Source organism: Diplotaxodon limnothrissa, linkage group LG10 (genome assembly GCF_057381915.1).
Source record: "Diplotaxodon limnothrissa isolate DT_005_m linkage group LG10, D_limnothrissa_male_GT1.1, whole genome shotgun sequence".
Taxonomy (NCBI): Eukaryota; Metazoa; Chordata; class Actinopteri; order Cichliformes; family Cichlidae; genus Diplotaxodon; species Diplotaxodon limnothrissa.
The window spans coordinates 31,944,135-31,957,781 of NC_140605.1; the positions used below are offsets into that span (position 1 = coordinate 31,944,135).

The 13,647-nt window shown below is 40.6% G+C and overlaps 2 protein-coding genes across 2 annotated transcripts; one reads left to right on the top strand and one right to left on the bottom strand.

Moving 5' to 3' along the window:
• The first annotated feature begins 839 nt into the window (after positions 1-839).
• On the top strand, positions 840-3,188 carry LOC146624744 (heart- and neural crest derivatives-expressed protein 1-like). The gene is made up of 2 exons (XM_085364107.1): positions 840-1,633; positions 2,609-3,188. The coding sequence occupies exons 1-2, from the start codon at positions 1,154-1,156 to the stop codon at positions 2,702-2,704; spliced, it is 576 nt and encodes a 191-aa protein (XP_085220233.1). The 5' UTR covers positions 840-1,153; the 3' UTR covers positions 2,705-3,188.
• A 2,522-nt stretch (positions 3,189-5,710) lies between these two features.
• sap30l (sap30-like) lies at positions 5,711-12,904 on the bottom strand. Its single transcript, XM_085364108.1, has 4 exons — positions 12,148-12,904; positions 9,963-10,085; positions 8,531-8,629; positions 5,711-7,128 (listed from the first exon to the last, which is right to left on the bottom strand). Exons 1-4 carry the CDS (start codon positions 12,331-12,333, stop codon positions 7,000-7,002), a joined length of 537 nt encoding a protein of 178 aa, XP_085220234.1. The 5' UTR covers positions 12,334-12,904; the 3' UTR covers positions 5,711-6,999.
• Between the last annotated feature and the right edge of the window lie 743 nt (positions 12,905-13,647).

A 13,647-nucleotide genomic window follows, 5' to 3' on the forward strand; every position in this document is an offset into this window, starting at 1 on the left:
TAAAAATCTGGTCAGGCCTTTTCACTCTGATAAAAATAGTTCTAAACTTTGACATGTGGCATAAGAAAATGGCCATTACGCCTTAAAGAAAATATTTTTAAAACCCTTAGATAATCTTTAAAGAAGGACCGAAAAAGAAAAATAATTTCATGTTTTTAAAGCAACTAAATTGGTGAGCACACCGGGGTAAAAACGGATAAAATGATGTCAATTTTACATTTTAGGCATAGTTCTACCTTTTTTATTCGCCCATTCTTTTAAATGTTTAGCTGAACAAAAAGATAAAGTCTGCTTTGGATTATTTGGGATTATCATTAAAAACAGTCGAATTGTCTGAATTTCTGAGTTGGCAAATCTTATTTATTTTTATTTTTGAAATTTATACACACGTCTTTAAAAATTTACATTTTATATATATATATATATTTATTTAAATATCTGACTCCATGTATTCCAACCTGCAGTTGTTAATTCAAATATAAATGTAGATAATACAGTGCTGCTGCAAATCAGTGGCAGAAATGATTAAGCGTGTATGCCCTAAGAGATGTCAGTGCGTAAAGTTCGTGCGTAAACGCTTTCCAAAAGTAAAACAAGACTTTGAATCCTACAAAGATTTACAGATTTACAAAGTAGCTACTTTCTGCTGCAACATTTTCGGATAGCCGATAGTTGCTCCTTGTGCAGGGTCTTGAAATTATGGTGCATGTTTTCAGAAGCCTATCCAGACTCTCCTCCCATCCTGGGCGCTGCCCTCCATTGGCTGACTCCTTTTCACGCAGATATCCAAGTCATATAAACCTGGGGCCTCACACCTTCACCAGGGTCAAATTTCTTGGTCAAGTCAGAGCTGCCTCGTTTGGAAACGATTTCAAGAAGGAAACGCAAGTGGAGCCCTGCTCATCGCCGACATTTCTTCTGTGGAATTTAAAACGTTTTTCTCGGCCTGGGCTGAAGCCGCGTTCAGAATGAATACGATGTGAAGGCGGTGGTTGTTTTTGTTTGACTTGTTAATAAATCCAGAGGAAGACGTATTTAAATCTTGAATGATTTCTTTTGGCTGCGGATCCCCGAGCAAAGATCGTTTTGGGGCGGCAGCAGAGAGAGGCCGAAGGGAAACACGGCAACGACCATATTTGCAATCCCGCTCAGCATGAACCTCATCGGGGGTTACCAGCATCACCACCACCTGATGCACGAACCCTTCCCTTTCGTCCAGCGGTGTCATCAGGATGCACCGTACTTCCAGAGCTGGGTGGTGAACCACGGCGAAGTGCCCCCTGATTTCCAGATTCAGGCGCCCTACCCAGCTGCGGAGCTGGGAGCGCCCGGAACGACGCACGATGCCCGGCTGGAAGGGCTCCAGGCCGGGATGGGAAAGAGGAGAGCGTCGGGGCCGAAGAAGGAACGCCGGAGGACGGAAAGCATCAACACAGCTTTCGCCGAACTCAGGGAGTGCATCCCCAACGTGCCGGCGGACACAAAACTGTCAAAAATCAAAACTTTACGCCTGGCGACCAGTTACATCGCTTATCTGATGGACGTCCTGGCCAAAGACTCCGGGGAGACGGAGGGCTTTAAGGCCGAAATTAAGAAATTTGAAAACCGGGATTTGAAACGAAAACGGGAGCTGGTAAGTTACGAGTGTCGAAGTGAAATGCAACCCAACCCAAAGCATTTTTCTGGGATTCGGTAACATGTTAGTCAGTGTAAAAGCAGCTGTAGGCCTGAAAATGATGAATGCTTCAGCATGACCTTTCGGATTGAAGTACCGTTAATGTTTAACCTGCAACCAAAGCCTTTATATCGCTTTATAATTATATCATTTTATTTAATCTCATTTTTCCTTCAAATAATTCCCAGTTATGAGTCCCAGTTGAAATATCGGCCAAATTATATTTTAAACTAACCTAACAAACAATAAAAAACAACAACATTTAACAGTTTGTGCCTGTAAACATTTATGACGTGTTAATTATAGTGAATGCATAATGTTTTCTAACAGTTTCTAATTGTAGATTTAGACTCAGATATTTAGGCTTGAATATGTGCAGGCCTAAAATATTGACATGAATAACAAGCTATTATTAATTATTAATAAGTTATTATTATTTGTTATTAATTATATAGCTCCTAATCATAGCCGACGAAAAGTAAATGTCCTTTCCTTATTAGATATACAATAAAATTCTGTTTTAGACAAATGATAAAGTCTTTATCGTTTCTATGTATTTAAAAGATTACTAGTCAATATTGGGGTACGTGACAGGCAATGCCTGATGCTCCGACCCAGGAGCTGACTTACTGTCAATTAGTGGGATCCTGTTATGTCATCGCCCTGAATGCGTCACTAAAACCTCCAGTTTTCTTCAGATTACACGAGGACAAACTTAGACTCCAAATCCAGATTTATTTATAAAGCACATCTAAAAACAGAGTGCATCACATGACACAAAGATTGGAATACAGATAAATATGATGTGCGAAATAGCGCAAAAAGCTCAAATAAAGTAAAAGCAAAGTGGCCCTCAGCTCTCTGTCCTGCTGATTATGTTGTGGTGTTTTGGTCTCCATCCTCATTCTCATCCTCCTCCCCCTCCTCCCACAGACCGACGGCCTGCCGGAGTCCTTAGGAGCCGAGAAGAAGGTGAAAGGCCGGACTGGGTGGCCGCAGCAGGTCTGGGCTCTGGAGCTGAACCAGTGACCTCCACTTCTCAACCCGAAAAAAACTCCTCAGAGACTCTGGATTCAAATCAGATTTAAAATAAAACAAACCACTGAGTGAACCTAAGCACGTCGCTGTGGCCGTGCGGCGATGCGCAAAAAAGAGCGAACTAAAGGACAACACGGGCATAAAAGGTGGAGGGACGGTGGAGAGCTCCAGGAGAGACGTCTTCTTCTCTCGTGCTGTGGTTTCTAAGCCGATTCACAGATCCGATTGTAGGTGTTTGATATTTGTGGTATTTCTGCTTTGTTGATGTTTTCCACCCCTGCGGACCAGATGTCGCGATGGAAGGTGCCAAAAACACATCTGTCTCCCCTTAAATGTGTGTTTACCTGACGTTGTCTTCCCAGTTAAAGGAAATGAAGCAAAAAATAAATAAATTATAAGAAGGTGGAAGAAGTCTTCAGTATGAAGCCATTTAAATTTAGATATGTTTTTTTCAGATCAGAGACACCGGTTTATTTCTCAGTGTTAATAATTTATAGAGTTTTGTTAAACCAGGAAGCAGTTATAAATTTCAGTTTTGTGCGTGTTGGCGTATTTTTTCTTCCTTTTTTCTTAAAAAATTAATATTTCATTTCTTACCCTAAACTTACTGTACTTAATTTACTTAATGCTGACACAAAAACGTGTACAAAATAGGAATAATTTACATGTCAAAAATAAAATTAAAATGTTAACTTTTAAATCATGGATCGAGTAAGTACTAAAAAAAACCGGACGATTTTTATAGATGTCTGGCTTCTAAAGATACAATCAAATAAACGGAAGCCGGAAGAAACACATCATGAAAGGGGGGACACGTTTTTGTTTATCACTGTTCCATCCCGCTGTATTATTTCATTTTCAGGTATTTTCGTCCACAGTAGGTTTTCCCAGCTCAATTATCTCCCAACAGACCCTCTGTGTGTGTGTGCGTGAACTCTCCGGGCTGTTGTTTCGCGTAGGAATCGTATTGAATTTACTGAATCTACCTCAAATACTCTACACGATGTCACTGTCCGCTGGGAGAAGACACCGACTGTTCAGTTACCGCAACTTTATTCACTCCGTCATGTAAAACTTAAAAAACAAAACAAAATCAAAAGACCCAATAGGATAAAAGTTTATTAATGTGCGCAGTGGTGATGGAAATGTGCATTAGATGTGAAATTATATATATATAGTTCCGTAAATAAATGATTATTTTAAGACACTAGCTGTGTTTGGTGAAAGTGTTTTTTTCCCCATCATGTTTAAAATTATTATCATTATTATTATTATTATTGTTGTTACGTAATTTTTTTAGCCATGTAGGTGTTGGTCCCAAGTAAGAAAAAAAAAACAACGAAAAACCAAAGAAACCTAAATCTTGATATGGACAATAAAGTTTTTTTTCGAACAGCAGGAATTTTTTTTTCCTTTATTTAAAATTTAATATTTCTAATTCCTTTTTTAAATTCTTACTTTTACTCATTTTCTTCCCAACTGAGTTTGTTTCACCAACACAAGTTATATGTAGACCCACATCTAAATGATCCATTTGTTAATAGTTTTCTGGTATGTTTTAAATCTACATATAATTTGAAATAACATAAAAAGCGCTATCGTGTTAACCGGATGCTGTTCAACAAATTCATTACTTTGAAAATGTAACGCTGTCCTTATCCTTTAAATAATTTCCACAGGTTGACAGTCTGCTGTTCTCCACAGTTCCCTTCATATTATTTATTTATTTATCATTCTTTTGCAAAAAGCTAAATAAAAGAACAGCGTGAAGTAAGTGTTGTTTCCAAATGTAAGAAAAAAAAAAAAATCAATGGACTGCAGTCGCGCTACAGTAGCAACAGTGACGCCTTGTGGTCGATGGGCGTCATTGTAAAAAATACAGCATGAGGAAACTGCAACTTTCAACCAAGTAAAAGAAAACTTTTTCTTCATCTTTAAATATAGTGTGGAGGAAAACATGTAGGACAAAGTCAAGGCCTCTGAATCTCCAGTGTATTTCGTTTAAAAAAATAAAAAAATAAAAATACAGTGCCAATCTGTTAGAAAGCATTAAATGAAGAGCTCCAATACAGTTTAAACATCAGTCCTAATAAACTTAAAATACTTTGATGCTAAAGTACTATAAGAACTTATCATATAGGATCATACATTAAACCACTGAAGCATAATGTGTATATAACTTTATTTAAAAATATTATCTCCAGCTGTCCAGCGATGCATTACTTACATGTTCTGCTTCATCTTTAGTGACAGAGCATAAGGTATTTCTAGATTGTACTTTTTAAAATAAGTGGCATGGAGTACAAAGTATAATCTTTACATAGAAAACACTTAAAGCACATCGCTGGTTCTATTGTATAATTAGTCTGGTGTTATTGACCTCTGGTCACAACATGTTAAAAGAGCAGAGATGAGGCTTTTTCTTCTTCCTGTACAATACATTTATTTATATTAATAGGAGCAACAAGCAGTCATACTTAAATATGTTTCTTTTTCCTAATACAACAATTAGGTTAACGTGGCATGACCTACACATTAATAAAGATGGATGTTACCTACATGACACTAACAAACCTACAAGCAAAATTTAAAATGTGACACTTAAAAAAGAGAGCGAGGGAGAGAGAAAAGGACAAATCTGACACAAATCGTGCGCACAATTATCCAAAGTGCACGTACGATCCGTGCCTCCGCCACCATAAAAGACAAAGAGGATGTGTCTGTAAAACAGCAAAGATGTCCGTCACCTGGAGGTTGCAGCAGTGCTTTAAAAATTTTTAAATAAACTTATAGGTCGTCAGCAGCGCGTTTGCTTTATCACATTAAGTGTTTTTAAACACATCAACAGGTGGTTAACGGTGGCTAGCAACCCAACAGCTCCCACTCATTTCCCATCACTTCAGGCAGCTTAAAAAAAAAAAAAACAGAAGGGAAAAAAAAGGAACTGAACAAAAGTTAAAAAAATTAAACAAAAAGCCAAACGTATTATTTCTTCTGCTTTAAATGTAAATAACTGAGTCTATACAGAGAAAAAACATGTTGCTGTTTGATGCCATTTTACTGCCAAATGAATCGTGCTGGACTGAAGCAGCAGCAGCAGGTTCACCACTATGAAAAGGTTTGTTTTAAGTTTTTAAAATTTTAAATCTCACCCGCCGATACGGAAGAAGGGCATCCACATGTAACACATATTCAAAATTGTGAATAAAAGAAGAACATTAATTTTTTTCTCCCACTTTCACCAGGCTAACCTGTCAGCCCACTTTGGAGGAATGAAATTAAGAGCAGAGATTTTATCCGCTGTAAACACCGTCGGATGGCAGCACAATACAGCCCGACCATTCATGCGAAACAGCTTTCACTTAATGTGGAAGGAAAAAAGAAAATAGAAATGATATATGCAACCAGACACAACCTTTGAACAACTTGTGGAATTAAGGCTGAACTAAAGCTTACTTAAACTTAAACTGGGTTACAGAAATAAAGAAATCAGCATGTGTATGTTCACAGGTTCAAAAGAAAAAGAAAAAAAAGAAACCACTAACAAATAGACTGAGTCACAACGTATCACATCCTTACTCGGTTCTTCTTCCTTTAATGTTTTACACAACATTTATAATCATTATCTTCACCATTTGCAGCTTTTAAAGAGTGAACCTGAGCCTTAATGTTCTGGATGTGACTTCAGACCAGGGTGGCATTTCTTTTCCAACAGTCACGTATGAAGAAAGAGGGAAAAATCCCACTTATCATCGCATCATTCAGCTCCATCTCGCAGTCCCGTTTGGCACAAGCATTCCTCACTGTGATCGTGTTTAACAGTCAACTTGGCAAAGAAAACCAAAATTACCAAAAGTTGTTTTGTTATTTTTTTGACTCTTAAGGCAGGATACTGCATTCAGCTGAGTCGCTTGGGTCGGACGCTGTTCTTTTGTACATATAGACACAGTTGTGTTACAGTATGACGACATAAAACTCTGCAGAGTGAGTCCTTGTAATCAGCAGTCTTTATGGTCCTGGCTTTCGTAAATCAGGGAATACCTTGGAGAGGGCCAAGTCAAAAGGGAGAGACTGGATTTCTGTGAAGAGGGCCAAAAAGCCAAAATGAACTCATCTCACCCTGGATTTCTGTTTTGAGTCCTTTAAGGACAACAGCAGTTCGTGTCCTGTTCTCAGAGGGGAGCAGGAGGGTGCAGAGGAGCCGTTACTGAAGTCCAGGTTTTGTCTGTAGCTACAGTTGTTGTTGTTGTGGTTGTAGCTGCCGCTGTGATTGTTGTGGGGGAAGTTTAGTCCAGGGGTTTGCCACCATCCCCTTTCTGGTCCAAGCGGCTCTTGCTGCTCTTCACCATGTAAATAAAGTAGGTCAGCGTCTCCTTCTCGTTCACTGGAATATTCCGGAAGTGACGGCTCACCGTCTGCAGAAGGGAGAGAAAGAGGGAAGCGGTTAAAAGAAAAGCGATATACATCGTTTGTTTCAGGGTTGGTAAGCGAAAAGACTGAGACTGCATACCTGACTGCTGAAATCTTCCTTCACACCATTAAATTAAATCCCCAGAAAGAAATCTGGATCCAGATTAGTTTGCGATATTTGTAAATGAGAACATGGCGACACGGTTTCTCATTTTTCTGCAATTGTGAAAAATTTAACTTTTCCATATCTCGCACTGGTTTCCCTAGAGCCAGATTTGGAGAAACTTTAAAAGTTGATCACTTCTAAGTTGGCCCCTCCTCTGATATGATGTTTATATGAGTCAGTCACATGATAATGAGCAGCTTTTTTGGGAGTTATTATTTGAGAAATGCTCCATTGTTGTCCAAAAAATGAGAGCGACTTTCATACTTCTTTAAAAAGCAACCCCGTGATTCCTCTTAATCAGCTTTGACTAATAAGTTGTTTAAAACTATGTAAACACACCTCTTACAAACATTGTAGGTGCCCTCTGGACACCTACAATCCTTGCTTTAAGAAGAGTTGGTGCTTTTAACCTCTTCTTGGTTATTCATTTGCACAGAGGGCCAAGTGATGCATCAATCAAAAGCAAATGGAGTTGAATTTATAGCTCAGGGAACAAAAACATTTTACAGAGTGAAAACAACACTACAGTACAAAGCTGACTCCAGTGAATTTATAATTACTGGAAATAGTCCTTGCGGTGTCTGCACTGAAAGTTTCGATCACCAAAAGCACCGGGCTTAAACTAAACACTGAAAAATAGCCATTTGTGTTCTTTACCTCGACTTTTACAGAGCCAAACATCCTCTGCACAGCCTCTCACATTGCTATGGTTCTCCTGAACACGGCTGAACACAGGACAGCTGTAACTGGTTGTGGGGCTGTTGACTGGTGTTTTATTAATGATGTGGTAGGCTCATTAATAGGAGGGTTTGAATGTGACTAAAAGCCTGGGGAAACATCCAACTTACAGCCCAGTTTGATTTCATTCATTCCCACTGTTAGCCCAACACCACATGCGACCCCAGCTGACCCCATCTCAGGATGACCGGGAGCGCAAAGCACAGAAGGTAATTATAAGGACGAGGGCGGAGCTGGCTGCACCGAGTCCACCTGTCGATTTGGGAAATCAGTCTAACAATTTGCCATTACAGCTGAATGGGAGCGCCAACACTTCCTATATCACAGCAGCATACACTAATGAGAGCAGCTCAGTGATCAACATTCCCAAAGAAAAGAAAAAAAAAAGAAAAATTAGTGAGATGTACTGGATTAAAAAACACAAATCCACTCTCACGGTAGTCTCCCTGATGAAAGAGTTAGGGTACACAACACCCTAAATGAAAAGCAGCATCTGCTGTTACCTCTGCCAGCTGGGCCTTGTTGAGGCCGGGCCTGGTCTGGAGCTTGTAGTGTCGCTTGTAGCGTCTCAACGTGTTCACTTGCAGCTGGAAAAGGTCCACCTGAAATCACCAAGAGAAGCAGGGACTCAGTGAGTGGGTTCAAAGTGATGAGCTTTTTGGGGGTTTTTTTTAATCTTGCTTTCCATGGTTTATGCAAGGCTCCCAGTGGCTTCTGCCTCTTTTTCAGCTTTTAAAGGAGCTGAAACTTTAATGATGCACAGAGAGAAAGTGGGTCAATGCAGCATGAAAATACATGAAAACAAGTAAATCCAGAACAGATTTATTTTTCTTAAAGAAGGAAATTGTGGCAATCCAAACGTGGTCTGAGCTTAGTGCTGCCTTCTCAAATATGGCTGCACTGGGGAACAGAGAAACATCCACTGTGGGGTTTCAAGCAGTTTAAATGTATCATTACAGGCCACGAGGAGTGCTGTTGAGCACAATGAGAGGGGACTAACTGTGAACCCACAGCTCTCATTACACAACCCAAAAGTTAATACAGGATAAATATTACCCATCCACACCAAGAAAGCTCCACCCACACAGTGACATGGAATCAGGTGAGGCAAAGAAAAAGACTTAGGTGTTTTTACCCAGAGAGAAATAACGTTTGTTTAAAGGTTCACTTTAAATCTGCTGCACAAACATTAACGAGCCATATGTAAGCATTTAATTTTGCTTAACAGAAGTGATTCTTTTTTCAATTATAACTTTAAAAAGTTACTATATATTGTATGTGCTTCTGACAAAAAGTAACACATTGTAAACAATATAGTGACATACACAAAGCCACTTGAATCTTAATGAAAACAGTGATACTAATTTGTAGTCACACCATCCAGTCTTATGTGAGTGATTAACACATTCACCTTAGATGGCAATCTTTGGTTTGAGAGACAAACAGAGGCTCAGGGGAGCTAGCATACTCCTGCCAATCCCTTCCACTCTCTAACTGATGCCTAAAAAACTGGGAGTTTATAAACAATATTAAAGGGCTGCCTGCTTGCAAAGCAGGAAGAATTGCTGCAAACACAGAGGGCAATGTTCCTAAAGTATGCAAAGCAACATCTGGATAAACCAGAGTTCTTCTGGAGACGAATGTTGATGTGGATAAATTATAACTGAGGGTTTGTTTTTTTTTTTAAATCAAGCTTAGAATGTTTACGATGTATACATCAGTTCTGCAAAGTCAGTAAAGAAAGTGAAAACTAGTGCAGGGAAATCATCCAAAGCATTCCTCAAAGTTCACCATGGACTGCTTAGAGAAACAAAACAAGCCAAGCTTTTAAACATGAGGTACGTGGAAAACATCGAAAGCAAGGAAAGAAACTTGAATACTTGGACAACAGAGCTTCAGCATCATTATAATGATTAACGTTTCACTCCCTGTTACCTCGGGCACCTCCACATCATGATCTGGGGATTCCCCTCCATCATCGCTGGTCTTCCTCTTCCTCTTGTTGCGAACACTCTGAATGAAATTCTTGTGAAAGTCACAGATGTAGAGATGTCGCACCTGTGGGAACAGATGGGAGAATTCCATTAATGCAAAGCTTTAGGTTCACCAGTCTCACTGGTCATTTCCAGATTGTTTAATACAGTTTTTCAAAATCATTCTCAAGCTTCTGCTTTAATGTCAACCAAAACAACACTTCTGTTTTTGCTGTTCTACTTTAAACCTCTTGTTTGCAGCCACGCAGAAATCATCCAAAATGTGTCACTCAAAACAGGAAGTGTCTCATTAAAGACCTCCACACTGAAACTGTGACTCTACGCTCTGCTCGTCTTCCATGTGTTGTCTCAGCTGAAAGCCTCTAATGCAACAATCCCTGTATCTCTGTGTGATCATAAGCACGTAACTCCTCAAGGCCACACTTTCACTGTATGACGTGTCACTCGAGTCCCTGCATGTCATGAATAAACTAGGAGAGTTAACACACGAACACAAACGAATAGAAGCTCATTCCCTGAGCTGACACGTGGGTGTAAGAAATCACCAACATGCCCACGGCCACCACTTTGTAGGAAACACACAGGACACAAACGAGAGTGGACACAATGAGGAGCAAAGCATGCAGAGTGGCTTAATGCAGCAACAACAGACACCTGTACACTCGTGGATATGACACTGCTGTGCATAACGGGGCAAAACTGGGGCCCGTAGGTTCTTCTTAATCTTTTTCAGTGTTGTGGACAAACTGCACAGCAGATCACACAAGGACGCTATGTAAACCTGCCATATGTTTGTGTTATTCAGCAGCTGCTGTAATGCGAACACTATTCATGAGCTGCTCATTCGCCAACTGTTTGAACCAAAGTGTTTCTCAAAGCGTGCGGGAATCTGACTAAAAGGAAGAATATACACAATCTCATTTCTGTAATGAAAATAAAAGAGTTTGCCATTGTTATTACTGGAATTTCGCTTTGATCCAGATTTGCTGTTTTTGTTAATAACTGATAAAACTTTCTCCAGCTTTTAAAGTGGGGCATACTCAAAAGCTTGACTGCGTTCTCTTCAAATGTGCCAATCTGCTGATTTTCTCCGTTTTGTCACTCTGTTAGATAACCCTTTTTTGTTTTGTTTAAAAATGTGGCTCTGGGCTAATGAATGCTTTTGTTTTTGTTCCCAGACACAGTAAACAAAACCAGTGTTTGTGGAACTACAAGGCAGCCTGTCAGCCCCAACAATATTGAGTTTCAGTGGTCTTATTCCCAGACATCTTTGTGCAAAAAATTGACAAAACTGGGGCTGGGAACAGTTGCTGTCTCAAAGTATGAGACCCTCACTATGGCCTGAGGCACTTTTACTTTAACATGGACCCTACAATTTTTATTGATTATCCTGGTGCTGTAACAACAATTTCCCAATAATTCCAATAAAGTATCTTCCTATAATGTCTGCTCACTCCGAGTAAAGTGCTGTCTGTTGCTAAATATAAGCAAAATATGAAAAGAGAACTTCTAAGAAAAGTCTCTGCTTCACGTCTCAACAAGTGTCTCTCTCACTGTGGGCTCACACAGACCACGTGATAACTGCTGGCACAATCAGCTGTAATAAATGCGTATCAGACAGCGCGTGCCATTAAATAACTGCCATAAAAGAAGCCAAGTCGCTGCAAAGCTCTTCAGCAGACACACGGTAGCGATGCGGTGTGGAGTTTAACTTTAACAATTGTCGACAGCCGGCATTAAAACTCGACTGTTGCTATAACTGGACTGACATTTAGCAACTCGTTAAGCTTCCCTGGCAACAGCCATTTTATGAGCAGCGGCGGGGGCGTGTTGGAGAAAACTGTTGCGACGACAGAAAGCTCTGAGTTCGGGACACTGCTATCCCACACGACGCTCAAGTAACGAGCACAGCTAACGTTAGCATGACAGCTAAATCTCTCAGCAAGCAGGACCACCACAGTCTGCTAACTTTACCTCCAGCAGGACCGGAAAGCTCTATAGTCACAATAACTGACGCTAACCGGCTAACTAGCATTAGCTGACAGCTGTTCAGATTCCACTAACTTTCAGCCACCCCCGCACTCTGTTCAAGACTTTAAAATACGCAATAACATGCTTTGTCTTACACTCTTGTCGATGTCCAGTTTGAGCTTCTTCTGTGATATGCTCTTCTGGATTCTCTTGCTGAAGGAGGCGTTTCCAGCAGACCGGCCGCAGCGTTCTCCGTCCTCGATCAGGCAGCAGCTCTGACCGTAAAACGGCGGAGCAGGCGGTCCGTCGTGGCTATCTTCCTCTGTGCTGAACCCATTCATTCTGTACTTGTGACGATGTGCCTGCTTTAACCTCAACAATTTAAAAAAAAGGAGCGCCAACAAAAAACAAACAGCGTCAGGTGGGACACTTAGTCTCCTGTTCACCCGTTGCCCTTTTATGAAAGACAATTCTGGCAACGTTAGCTAGCGAGCTACCTTGGCTAAGTGGCTACAATGTAAATTTAACAGCCCCTGATGTTTTGATGCCGACTTGTAAGTTATTTAAAAACACGATCGCTGCCATAGGTTGAAGACATATTCGTATATATCTCCGGCAGACTGGCGCCGTCAGTCTCTGCTTACACTGGCTAGCTCCTGTGCTAGCGGTGCAGCAAGGTGGATGAGCTGCCGCTGATGCAGGAATTCCTTCGGTGAGAGCGCCGCAGTTCGTCCCTGTAACCAGCCGTCGCTTCTGCGCGTACGACAACAACTCCGAGCTATAAAAACACTGGCGGCTACAGCTTTCTAACCAACTTTGACTAAATTACACATTTAACGACGTGCACCTCTAACGATTACGGCACTCTTTCGAGGAGATCCTACAATGGAACATGCTCTGTCTATGGGGCGGAAGTTCCCATACTGAGCGCCCATTGGCTCATTTCGTACAAAGGCGGGCTTAATGTACAAAAAGTGACATTTCCATTGGCTCTGACCAACTTCAATTTTGCAGCCCAGTTCTTCCTGTATCGTTCGGCGTCAGATGTTTTCTACTATGAATCGGAGTTAAAGGTGGCGTTGCTGCCAGTTAAAGGGGCTTTTGACGACACGTCACACTTTCGAAATCAGTTTTTCTTTCGTAATGTTAAAGTTTTATTGATTTTTGACGAGTCACCACTTCTATCACACGAAGTAAGTGTATGCGAAATTGAAGGGGGAACCCCACTTTCGTTAAGTCTGGCTTTGAATCGTTTGCGTTCTTTGGATTCGTGATACGAAGGAGACATTGTTACTAATTTGCATATCGTCACAGTTACTCGTTTACCTCTTCAAACAAACCATCAAAGGTCAATATTAAAAGACTGGTTTGTAGCGGCGTGCTCTCGGGAGCTTAAACAGCATTTAAGCTACATGAGGACAGAGTGAGGACAGAATTGTTCGCATCAACACGGTGCAGTTCCACATTTGACCGCTGGAGGGAGACAAAACCTCACAAATGAATAAAAACCTGAGGAACAACAGACTCCTTCACATGCCGTGCCTTGATTTGGACTACATAGGCCAAAGGTTTTGACTGCTCATCATTCATCATTTTGGTAACATCTCAAGTAATATAACTCCGACTTGACTGTCAAGGATATAAAGCCATTTTAG